This window comes from Hevea brasiliensis, chromosome 9 (genome assembly GCF_030052815.1).
Source record: "Hevea brasiliensis isolate MT/VB/25A 57/8 chromosome 9, ASM3005281v1, whole genome shotgun sequence".
Classification (NCBI taxonomy): domain Eukaryota; kingdom Viridiplantae; phylum Streptophyta; class Magnoliopsida; order Malpighiales; family Euphorbiaceae; genus Hevea; species Hevea brasiliensis.
Genome location: NC_079501.1, coordinates 6396171 through 6408580, shown reverse-complemented (window position 1 = coordinate 6408580; position 12410 = coordinate 6396171). Strand labels below are relative to the sequence as shown.

Sequence of the window (12410 nt, the reverse complement as noted above, 5' to 3'; positions counted from 1 at the left end):
ACGTGTCTATTCTCTACACCATATGTGTTTTAGTTGGTTTAACTTTGATTGGGATTTGAACTCGATAAAAAAAAAAAAAAAAAAAGATCATTCAGTCGCAGATTATGAGTCTATAATGGGCACATTTAATTGGTATGACTAGCTTGTCTAAAGTTCATCTCAGAAATTGAATCTCCTCTCATTGTAAATAAAAGTACAGATATAAAGGAATTATATAAAATAATTGCACTAGCCAGAGGTTCTCAAAATGGTATTGTGCTACCGCATGTGTAAGAAGTAACCTTGCTCTATGAATTTAACATTAGATGGGGGCAGATTTTTTTTTTTTTTTTTTTGGTGCAAGGAACCAGTAACCAGAAAAACTAGATGATGGTCAACCCCAAAAATATTGATGAGCGAAATAAAATGATCCACAAGATCAAGCAAATGTTGAGAGGATATTCTTCTTAAGGGTGAATTCATCTGCCTTTGCTGCGCTGATTGACTGCACAACAAAAGAACAATTAGTCAGCACAACTATTTCATACTCTTGTTTGTTAAATTCACGCTTGTTTATATACTGTTCTGATGATAACATCAAAGCTCAAAATCAGATTTTTCCCACCAATGATGTCATCTCAAAATGTTAGAAAATTGTGCTAAAAAACATGTAACAACTAGCAAGGATAAACTTTAATTCAAAATATGTTTCAACTGGGAGAATTGAATCCGTTACTGTTACCTTGTCAAGAATGCGCTGCAGCCGCTCAATTTCATTATTGGCATAATCAGAACCCTTGGCCATGCAATTCTTAGCAGCTTTCAGGTAAATCTTTCCATACCTTAAAAATGGAAAATATATATGGTCATATCCTAACTTACAAGATCATTAACAAAAAAAAAGTCAAATGCACAAAACCTATGTTGTTTCGAGCAATTTATTTACTAAATTTTCTGACAGCATAAGAATCAGTAGTAATTAAGTAAAAATATTTTTATATAGACATAACCACGCATGCCATGAGGTACCTTGTAGAGAAACCCTTAAGTTTCTCAACTTCTTCTTCCATCCGAGAAACCACTGCTTTCTTTTCATCATCACCAGCAGCTACAAACTCTTTCACCAAGGTATCCAAAGATTCAACTATACCAGCCTGTCAAACAGTAAGAGATTAAATGATTAAGAAAAATAAAAAAAAATTAAATTAAATGTTAAATTTCCAGTAATATAGCAACTAACTTTTGAGGTAAGCTGTCCTTTTCCATCACGACTGGTTCCACACTTTTCATTAATGAAATTGACAAAGTCTTCCAAGTCTCTACCACCCTCATATTCTTCCCCGGCTTTGTTGCCTTTTGGAAAGAATTTAAGCGTTGGGAATCCACTTACTCCAAACCTGCAAATGGCATAGACCATTAACATTGAACCTCATAGAATACAGATTATTAATGTCAAGATCCCTTTTCATTAGATAAATGAGCTCATAAATTGTGTTTTCCCTTACTTTTCAGCTAGATCCCTATATTTGTCAGCATCTAGATTGGTAATCACTACATCTTCCTCTGATTTAAATGCTGTAGCTACCTTTTCATACGTCTGCCAATGGAAAACAAAAGTCAAGGTAATTGCTTGTATGGGAAAGACCCCAGCTGCCAAATGAATTAAATATTATATCATGTTTGAGGAAGAACAACAGGATGTCTCACATACAGGAGCAAGATTTTTGCAATGGCCACACCTGGAAGAAGCACAAATTGAAAATAATTAACAAAGGACACTGCTAAAATTAAGAGAAAAAGAGAATGAAGCATTAATTTGTAATCTAGCAAGTGGCTATAAGTATTTCAGAAATAAGAATAATAATTATACAAAATGGAAACATGCTTACCATGGTGCATAAAACTCAACCAGAACATCTTTGGTTTCATCCAAGACAACCTCATCAAAATTATCAGTTGTCAGCACCACTACATTGGATGGCACTGCAGCAATCTTTACATTGGTCCCTGTAAACAACATGTCTTATTAGGAACTTCTAATTATTTTTTCCCCTACATAAGTATTTGGTTAACCAATTTGTGTAAAGCAACTCCAAGAAAAAGCATTACCTCCTTCACTATTCACAAACTCAGCCAGGGATTCTGCAGTTCGCGGCCCTTCATACCTATGAAAACCACAAAATAACTTTTCAGGTACTCCATACAAATAGAAAGAAAGGCAATGAGTGAGCATTCACATAGTCTCCGAACAATTATGTAGTTTACTTTAATGATTCTCACTTTTTGGGTTCCAGAGATCCTTTAGCGAACCATTGAATTGTTGGGTATCCAGAAACCCCATATTTACTGCATAAGCTCTTATGCTCATCACAGTCCACCTACATACATCAAGAACATGTCACCAGGAAGAACAAGTTTCAAATTCCCAGATCCCAGCAAGGACAAACAACAATTAGTCTAGACTAAACACAGTAACATACACGCCAAAGTTTGCATAAGCACTCACAAAAAGGATAGTACGACCACCCTGAACAAATATTAAAAAAAAAAAAAATCAACAAGTATCAATCATAAAGAGTATACCTTTCCAATTAAAATGGACTTTTCCTTCTTAAAGCTTGTTCCAAGTTTCTCATACTCAGGAGCAAGCTTCTGACAATGTCCACACCTGTTCCATCCAAAACAATGTAAGTGCAGTTCATGGTAAGTCATGAATTATCTACAGCATTATGGTTTGGGGTTAACTATTACTTGATTAATAGCATAAACTTGATAATTAAACTACCAACTATTAGGCTAATAAACCACCGCTATAAATTTTTTTTCCCTTTCCCCCCATTTTTTGTTAAAAATTATTAAGAACATATATGCATGTAAATAGCATATATTACACTTCCTAAATGACGATCTATATAAATCTGTTGCTATTTCTCCTTTGTTTTCTTCAATGCCAATAGATCGCAAGGGCAAATTATGATATCCAATACCCAGATTTTCATGTCTACCGAATAAGTCAAATACAAACCAACTGCATTTAAAACAATACTAAAAAAAGACACATTTGTAGTTACTGAGCTTAGACAGATCGGCAAGCAAAGCCATTAACATCAGCTTAAATTCAACAAGCGAAATTAGAACGCAGAAATGTATGAGTAATCAATAAACTTTTACCAAGGAGCATAGAATTCGACGAGAGCGCCTCTGTCTTGACCGACCACCTTCTCGAAGCTATCTTCCGTAATCACAACGACGTCGTCCGCTAAGGCTGATACGGCGAGCAATACCAAGATACCTAAGACTATCCAGATCTGCTGGCGCTGGTACTTCTCCATCACTAACTTTCCTTCTTTCTTTCCACTGTTTAGGTTTTTTTTTTTTTTTTCCTCGGCTTAAAAAGGGTTGAATTTCGAGATGAGAGATATTCAGAGGAAGAAGATCTCAAGGTTTTACTATAGGCTCTAACGTCAACTTTCTAACGTGGCATAATTCTACTTGTTGAAATCGTGAGTTGGTGTGCTTTTTAACTCTTCCATACATACGGAGCTCGCCTGCTCCGTGACGTGTTCATAGCACGTGGCAACGTGTAAGTGGTTTATTTTAGAAAAAAAAGAATTAGGTACAATGACGAGTGGGCATTGGGCCATTCAAAACGGGAAAGTCCAAGTTCCGTTTCGATCTGGGCTCAACATAGAACAGAATTTAATTAACTCGGCTAAAACTCGGCCCATCTCAAATGTTCATACTGCTGGCAATAAGCCCTATGAGAAAATGAAATGCATAATCGGGCTAAAAATGAAAAGTAATAATAATAATAATAAATAAATCGTTTGTTAAGCAAGGATGATAATGGCTAAGGCACCAGTAAAAGTAAGTTCTGGTGATTTGCCCAGGAGATGATGAAGTAGCCAATTTTTTTTTATATATATAAACAAATTTTTCATCATAAAACTACTATAGAAACTAACTATTTAATTAATATAATTATAAAATTATTATTAAAATATTAATTATTTAATTAAATAAAAAAATTTTACTTATAGAAATAAATATAAAATTCTAATCCTATTTATTAATAATTATTTTATTTGTTACAAATTTATAGCATTATTTTTAAATACTATAACCAAATAAGCTTTAATAAAAAAATTAAAATCAAGAATTTAAATTTTCTTATTCAATTCAAATGTATCAACTTCTTTATTATTGATTATAAATTTATAATTTCTTTCTGAAAAAAAATTATTGATATTAATAAAAATATAATTTTAACCAAATTTAGAATTTATTTTTATATGTTAACAAATTTTTATTTATTTTATGTTAAAAAAATAAAATATTGTTATATAATTAAATTATTTTCAACTATAATAAATTTAAAAAATAATTTTATTAAAAAATTAATGAAATTATTATAATAACATTTGAATTTTGACTAATTTTTTTAAACAATATAAAACTAATACTAATTTTACGATCTTAAGAAACTTAACCAAATTAAAAAATTCAAAGAAAATTGAAAAAAATTCTTTTTTATTTATTTGTTCTATTTTCAAATAAACTTTATTTTTTATGTCATCAAAATATTATAAAACTTTTAAAACTTTTAAATCATTTAGATTTTATTTAGATAATCAATTATTTAAAATAAAATAAAATATTTATTTTGTTGATAAGTATAATAAAATATCATAATATTAAATTTAAATCCTCATTCATTTTAAAATTCAATCTATTTAAATAAATTTTATATTATTATCTCAATATTCAAATGTATAAGTATTTAAAATTATATTAAAGAATAAAATTAATATGTAATGTATAATTACAACAATATCTTTTAAATTATATAATTTAAAATTTCATCAATATATTTATAATATATACTTTTTATTCTTATTATAATTCCTATTCAAAAAATACTTACAAACATCTTGACTCATCTTAAGAAAAATGCTATTATGCCCTTATCTTCCTCTTATAATATATAAATATATCTAAATAATTTTAATATAAATAATATATTTATTTTCACATTTCACTTCAATTTGGAAGGAAATATTTTGAGAAAATTAAGAGAATTTAAAAAATGAAATATCTCTTATATTATACCCATTTATCTCTTATATTTAATATCTAAATAAGAAAAATAGAATTTTTTTTTCTCCTGCTCTTTCCGTTATTGTCAAATCAAACAAATGGGTATTAATAACTTTAAAAACTTAATTATGAAAGTATTTATAATAATAATAATGAAAAATGAAACAACAATTTATTGTAATGAGTATTAAAATATTTTAACAAATTATTAACTGTAAAAGTTAAAAAAAATAGTTAAATGAATGTTTTCATTTATTTTTATTTAAGTATTTAATATTCTCATGATTTCAATAGGAATAATATTCAAATAAATTTCCAGTAACAAAGTCTTTTGTTTTTAAAATAATAAAATTAAGTAATAATTATAATATAGTATAGAGATGAAAAGATGATTCATCCATTAGTTTGTCGAAAAAAAGAAAAAAAGAAAAGAGGAGAAGAAGAAGGAGATTAGCCATGGATGCTTCAGCCTGCAGGTTTGGTAACTGCAAAATTGGCAGGAAAGAGGACCAAGTTCCCCAGTAATTACAAATTGCAGACGGATCACATGGGTCGTAATAAGTCTGCGTATTAAGTCTGCAAAGGCTTGGGACCGCCAATTCATTATATATGTTTAACGATGGCTAACTTATTGTCCTTTATATATAGCACTGGTCACCATCAATCAATGATGAATAGGAAAATCAAGACAGAAAGTTCTCTCCTATCCATATCCTTGTCACCCCTCACCCTAGGCCAACTACATCGCCCCACTTTGCTCCACACTCCTTGGCACCAATCGGGACTGTCCACTCCACTCCGGCGAACGTGGCTGTTATTTCTGCCCCATATATCACAAATCCTTCTCTCTTTTCTTTTTTATTTAATTTTAATTAAAATTTAAACTAAAATGTTAATGTCATTTTAACAATAATTTCAATGACATTATATTAAAAAGTATCTATTTACATAGTCGCACTCACATAGGTAAGTAGAGATGTTAATAAGTAAAGCACTGAAAAAAATTATCATACTCAAATTTAATTAATATTTTTAAAATTTAAATTTTTAAATTTAATTATTATTACTTAAAAATTAAATACTTGAATTTTTTAATTGTATATATTTTAATTAATAATTTATATAAAATTTTATTTTTATTAATAATTTATATTTTAAAATTTTAATAATTTTATAAAATATTTAATTTTATTTTATATAAAATAAAATATATAAAAATTTATAAATCTTTTAAAAATATATATATATTTTTAAAATATGTGTGGGTTCTCTCTCCAAACTAACGAGGATGAAAGATCCAAATAGGAAGACAAAAATCAATCATTTTCGAGAATTTATACTTCTTAGGTCTAGAACTCTCCAGACTCCTTCCCTCACCTCTTTCCATGCAAACGTTTCAATTGAGATTAACACTCTGTTTGTGAAATCTGTTGGGAGGGAAGGAAAATAAAGAATACAAAAAAAATATATTTTTTTTTATTATTATTATTTTTTATTTGGATAAAAAAAGAGAAAAAAAAAATATAATAAATTTATAATTTTATCTCATGTACTTAAAAAAATTAAAAAAAAAAGTAATTTTATAATTTTAATTTATAATCTCATATTTTTGTTATTTTCTCTCTAAACAAAAAAAAAATTATTATTTTTCTTTCTCTCTTTATTTTTCCTTCATTTTCAAATAAGGTAAAATATCAATCTCAGTTTATTTTTTCTTATTTATTTTATTTTCTTTTCCTTTTCCTCCTATACAATCAGGATATAAAGAAAAAATAAAATGCAAATACACTCCAAACATATATATAATATCTATTAAATAAAAAAAGATTTTTATTTAATAGATAATAAATTAGATAACAATTAATGGATGAACTACAAAATAATCACTATAAAGGAAAAAAATTTTAGATTATATAGATGAAGAAAAACTTTTTTTGAAATCTCTTCGTTCCGAAAGTATTAAAGGTGAAGTAAAATTAATTAAATTATTTTATATATATATATATTTTTTAAAAGTGTAAACAAGAGAAGATACATCTACGATGAATACGCCTAATAATTTTTCGTTTTTAAAAGAAACAAATGATAAAAACGACAAGGAGCATTTCGGCAATAATGGCATTTAGACTTGGTTCCTAATCCTAGCTAGTACCTACGTTTGCCAACTATGGGAGAGTTACAATGATAATCAAGAAAGCAGCCGGGCAACAAATGCATTTTGATCGTCTCCTTCCCCATGATCACCCTGCCAAAGACAAGATATCGTATTGTCTACATTTTCATCCCACGGCATAAGATTCTCCCAGCTCCAATCATCAAAAAGTGATCCTATTGAAGAACACCGGTAAAACTCATCATGTGAGTTCAAATTACCATTTTCTGCTAGCTGTTCACACTGATCTTCGTTTCTTTCTGTAGTTTTCTTCTCTCCTTCAAAGATTGCTAAAGAGACATCATCTTCTCTCCCCCAATTTAAAGCTCCTTCAACACACAGCAACTCGTTTTGTATTATGTCGTCAAAAAGTAGCATTTCGCAATCAAATTCAAGCCCACGACATGGTCCTAACATTTCCGCTTCTTTCTCATCACCAGAGGACACATGTTGGCTATTTTTCTCCTCGCTTGAGTTCAACACCAACCTTTCTCCTTCTCCTTCTGTTTTTTCTTGAAATGGACTCGGGATCACAAGGTTCATATGCTCCCTGTCTTCATCTTCTAATAATGTATAAAAAATCGCCATATCCTCGCTGGCAATAGACAAGATCTCCTTCTCTAAAACTGGGGTTTGTGGCATGGGTACAATTCCGTCATCTTTTGAGAAGCCGGTGGAATTTTCGTCGGGCTCCTTGGTTGAGGCCGCAGGTTGTTTATGTAGGAGGCGTTTATCGTTATTCTTGATTGCATATCTGCCTGGTGTTTTGCCTCGCTTACTGGTTTCCATTCCCAATTTGGCTGTTCGAATAACCAGTGGTCGACTTCCATTCCCAGTCCTTCTAAAGATGTGAACTTTCCTACTCAGATGGGAATTCCAATAATTTTTTATCTCGTTGTCTGTTCTTCCTGGTAAGTGACTGGCTATCAACGACCATCTGCAAAATAGAGAGAGACATATCATTAGTTCACAAAGGAGTAAAAAATAAAAGATTTTTGACAAATTAATCATTTCAGCTGGCGATTGCTACACACGACGAGCTCCAAAGTCACAGAAACAGTTAAAAAAAAAAAGTAACAGGATTGAAGATTTCGTTGTCTTATAAAAAGTTTTTAGTTATGCCTTTTCTTATTCTTCAAAAAATATCGATGTTCCTGAGAGTGAACACAAAGTTACAATAACAGCAACATGTATCTACAGTTGAGCACTACAATCTAACAATTCTTTCACATTATAGATGTTTTATAACTTTAGGCATCTGGGGTCGCTGTCAAAGTATACATTAAAAAACTAGCCATATTTTCTTAGATTCGATCATAATGTATAGTGATTTGTGGATTATAATACCTCCATGAATGGATGCAACAAAATTCAATTAATGCACCCATAAGAGTAATTATTTACCATTCATCCTAAAAATGATTTAAGGATGTAAGTATGAAAAATTTCAACTCATATAATAATAAATTTAATAATTTGATTAGCTGATCATTAAGTTTATTTCATATAAGATTAAATATATATTAAATGTACTTAATAATTATTATTCTTACCTATTTTCATTTATCATTCGTACACTGCTACCATTTATGAATATTCACTCTCTTTTACTTTATTTCTTTGAGCGAAAAATGGTTTTTTTTTTTTTAAAAAAAACGACAAAAAAAAAAAAAACGACAACTAAAACAGGTTGTAGATTATGCTAGTAGCCAACTAGTAATGAATGAGCTCTTCCCAACCAACTCAACGGATGTATCGTGGGAGAGTTAATAGCTGATATTGACAGAAGTTAAAGCGAGAGATAGCAGGAAATGAAAAGTTAAAGCAAACCAAACCTATTCCCCAAAGAGGCATGCAACTTGAAAATAATTTCTTCCTCGTCAGGTGAAATATTTCCTCTCTTCAAGTCCGCTCTCAAGTAATTAATCCATCTAAGTCTGCAACTCTTCCCGCACCTCAATAAACCTTTCAGCAAAAAATAAAGCAACGCAAATATTAGTACATTACATTTGGGAAAGAAACAGAAACAAATTCGTAACATAAAATATAGACATTTTAGTTAACCTGCATTCTTAGGCAGTGACCTCCATGAGCCTTCCCCATTTGCTTGAATGTACTTGATCAATTTCTCATCCTCCTCCGCTGTCCATCTCCCCTTCTTTAACCCCACCTTTTCACAACAAGGTGCTCTTCCCATTCACTACACTCTAACCCAGAAAGAGAGAGAGAGAGAGAGAGAGTGTGTAAGTTTGCAGTATGTGTTATTGGGTACGCGTGGGTGAATCAGAACAGGGGATTGTATTTATACATGTATGTCCATCGATTCAGGAGAGTGATGGGAGTTGTCATAGTTTCTGGGTCCCTAGATGCAGGGTGTGGCTTTAGATTGTGCCACGAGTAACATGAGAAACAACACAGTCGTGGCATCTCCACCGTCGAGAGCTCGGGACGGGCGTGCATCTCCCACGTTCATGCTTCTCGCTCAGACGTTGTCCTCTTGCGCCCTTAAATTATACGAGACAACAATGCCATCATAAATTCTTGTGTCAATTTAATCCCTTCAGCGCATTATGGATTAACCTTAAATACAATATTAATTTTTTTTAATCCATTAAAAAGATAAATGAAGCGGGCTTGCTTTATCTGCAATTTTTTTTTTTTTCTTTTTTTGGGTATCTTAAGCTAAAATTTTAATGGCAAGAAGTATATTTTAATTAAATCGTCAAATCAGTAATCACGTCATGAAAATAATATTCAGTGACCAATTCTAGGATGAGATCCGTTTTGTGTTTGGGAGAATATTCCAATGTCTAAAATAAGCTTGAACTCTGAATCTTGCGGATTTTTTCTTGTCACTTTTTTTCTACTAGAAAATACAATACGTAGCCATAAAGTATTGTGATCGGATTACATTATCAAATTAATGATATTCCGAAGGAAGAGTGTCAGTCAGAACTAATATGATAAAACACGTTTTTTTTATATGATGTAATTAAAATTATAATATAATTATAATTATATTATATATTTAATTATATTATTTGATAATATAAAAAAATTTAATATAATAAAATAATAATTATATAACTTAATTAATTATATTTAAAATAATAAAATAATTATTATCTACATAAATAGATATAATTATAGTTATTTATTTTTTATTTATCAATATTACCGTCGGAGGCTTCAGTTAAATAAATACAGCACGTTAGGTTAGGGAATAGAAGAAAATGAGTAAACCTAAACTAACTTTGAGAAAAGTAGTATTACATGATCTAAAAGCATTATACATTTTTAAGGATTTAACTCAAAATTATTTAAAATTGAGAAAATAATTTACATAGCCGATCTCAATTTATTGAGATAAAAATTTAATTTAATTGAGTTAAGTACCGCCATATCATTATTCGATCATCATTGTTATTATCATTACTATTTCTGTCACCACCGTTACTATTATTCTGTTATTACTATAATTATCACTATCACTATCACTTGATCATCTCTATTATTACTTAATTATTGTCACCTAACCATCATCAATATTATCATCACTTAGCCACTACCACCACCACTACATCACCTTGTCACCACTATTTAACCACCATTATTATTACTATCAGCAATTAGCTATCACTATCACTCGATCACTAATTATTATAAAAATTATCACTTTTTATTAATAACATAAATAAATTAAATATTAAAACTAAAAGTATCATTACATTACATTAATTATAATTTTATTTTACAATTAAATATAGGACAATTACATTATATAACAACTTTAATTCCATGACACATTACATTCTATCAAAATGTTTGATATAACGCCATAAAAAATTTTGATATAATTACATTATATATTTAATTATTTTGTTTGATAAAAATAAATTATATAATATAATAAATTATATTTTAAATAGTATAATTATCCTTATATACAAAAATCAATCTAATTATGATTATTATATTTAATTTTTTTTATGTAATGTCAACACTATCACTAAATCTAATTATGATCATCACCATCGCTTCCACTCTACCACCACAAGACCACCACTTAACTATTATTATTGTCACTTAATTTAATTACCATCATTGCTATTACTATTATAACTTAATTACTATAATTTATATAGTATATCATTTATTAATTTATATTTTATTTAGTATTGAAGGTATGTTATTAAATATATTATAAAAATTAATTTTAAAGATAATTTTAATATATTTTAATTAAAATAATTAATCAGCTTTTCATAATATTTTTTAAACAGTATCTAAAATATTTTTTTTTTCAATTATTTTTCTAACGTCATTCCAAAGTTTAGATTTCTGCCTGCTGATGATGTCACGTCCTATCATTATGCTTTTGTCCTTTTTGCTCCAGAGGTTTCGGCCAATGTCGGTGCTTCTGTTTGATTTTTATTAAATTTATAATAATTTACAATAGTATTTATTTTGGTACATGTGGCCTTCCCCCATCCGCAGGGGCACAGACCACTGCCGCCGCTGAATATTTATTTATTTATTTTTATTATAAATCATTTTATTAAAATTTTATAATTTTTAAAAAATGACTGTATTATTTTTAAATTAAAATTTCTTAATAATTTTATTTATTGTTATTACAAAATTTTAAATTTTCGTTTTAACTATTTAATTATTAATAAAGTGGAGATTTCACTAAATAAAATAAAAAAATTTTCCCTACCTTTAACTAAATATTTAGGTCGAGCAATTTTTAATTCTAACTAAAAAATATAACTAAACTAAATTATTTCGGTTCAATTGACTTAATTTTTTATTATGTCAGTGTAATTCAGTTTGAGATTTTTAATATATTTGATTTTTAATTTGATTCGATTTAATTTTTTATCAGTCAAAAGATTAAACCGAATAGTAAATTACATTAGTAATTTTTCAGCTCATAATACATAAGTCTTAAGGCTTTAGTCCTTGTCCAATCAAATTGTCCGTTCGAGCATAGAGAACATAAATTATGTTATATACTTTTGAATGAATTTTTATATATTATTGATATTTATAAATAGATTTTTTTGTAAACATGTTTAGATTGCTATTAATAAATTATTATTTATTAGATATAAATAAGTTATTTTGTAAAAATTTCAATAGCGTCAGTTTAATGCAATAGAATCAAATTGAATCATTA

At 28.8% G+C, this 12410-nt stretch overlaps 2 protein-coding genes across 2 annotated transcripts; both read right to left on the bottom strand.

Moving 5' to 3' along the window:
- Positions 1-102: 102 nt before the first annotated feature.
- LOC110656394 (protein disulfide-isomerase like 2-1) lies at positions 103-3440 on the bottom strand. The gene is made up of 11 exons (XM_021813122.2): positions 3151-3440; positions 2563-2647; positions 2260-2357; positions 2089-2144; positions 1869-1986; positions 1691-1718; positions 1485-1576; positions 1220-1376; positions 1009-1133; positions 722-821; positions 103-484 (listed from the first exon to the last, which is right to left on the bottom strand). Exons 1-11 carry the CDS (start codon positions 3309-3311, stop codon positions 419-421), a joined length of 1086 nt encoding a protein of 361 aa, XP_021668814.2. The 5' UTR covers positions 3312-3440; the 3' UTR covers positions 103-418.
- A 3602-nt stretch (positions 3441-7042) lies between these two features.
- LOC110656397 (transcription factor MYB111) lies at positions 7043-9489 on the bottom strand. Its single transcript, XM_021813124.2, has 3 exons — positions 9293-9489; positions 9064-9193; positions 7043-8165 (listed from the first exon to the last, which is right to left on the bottom strand). Exons 1-3 carry the CDS (start codon positions 9423-9425, stop codon positions 7265-7267), a joined length of 1164 nt encoding a protein of 387 aa, XP_021668816.2. The 5' UTR covers positions 9426-9489; the 3' UTR covers positions 7043-7264.
- Between the last annotated feature and the right edge of the window lie 2921 nt (positions 9490-12410).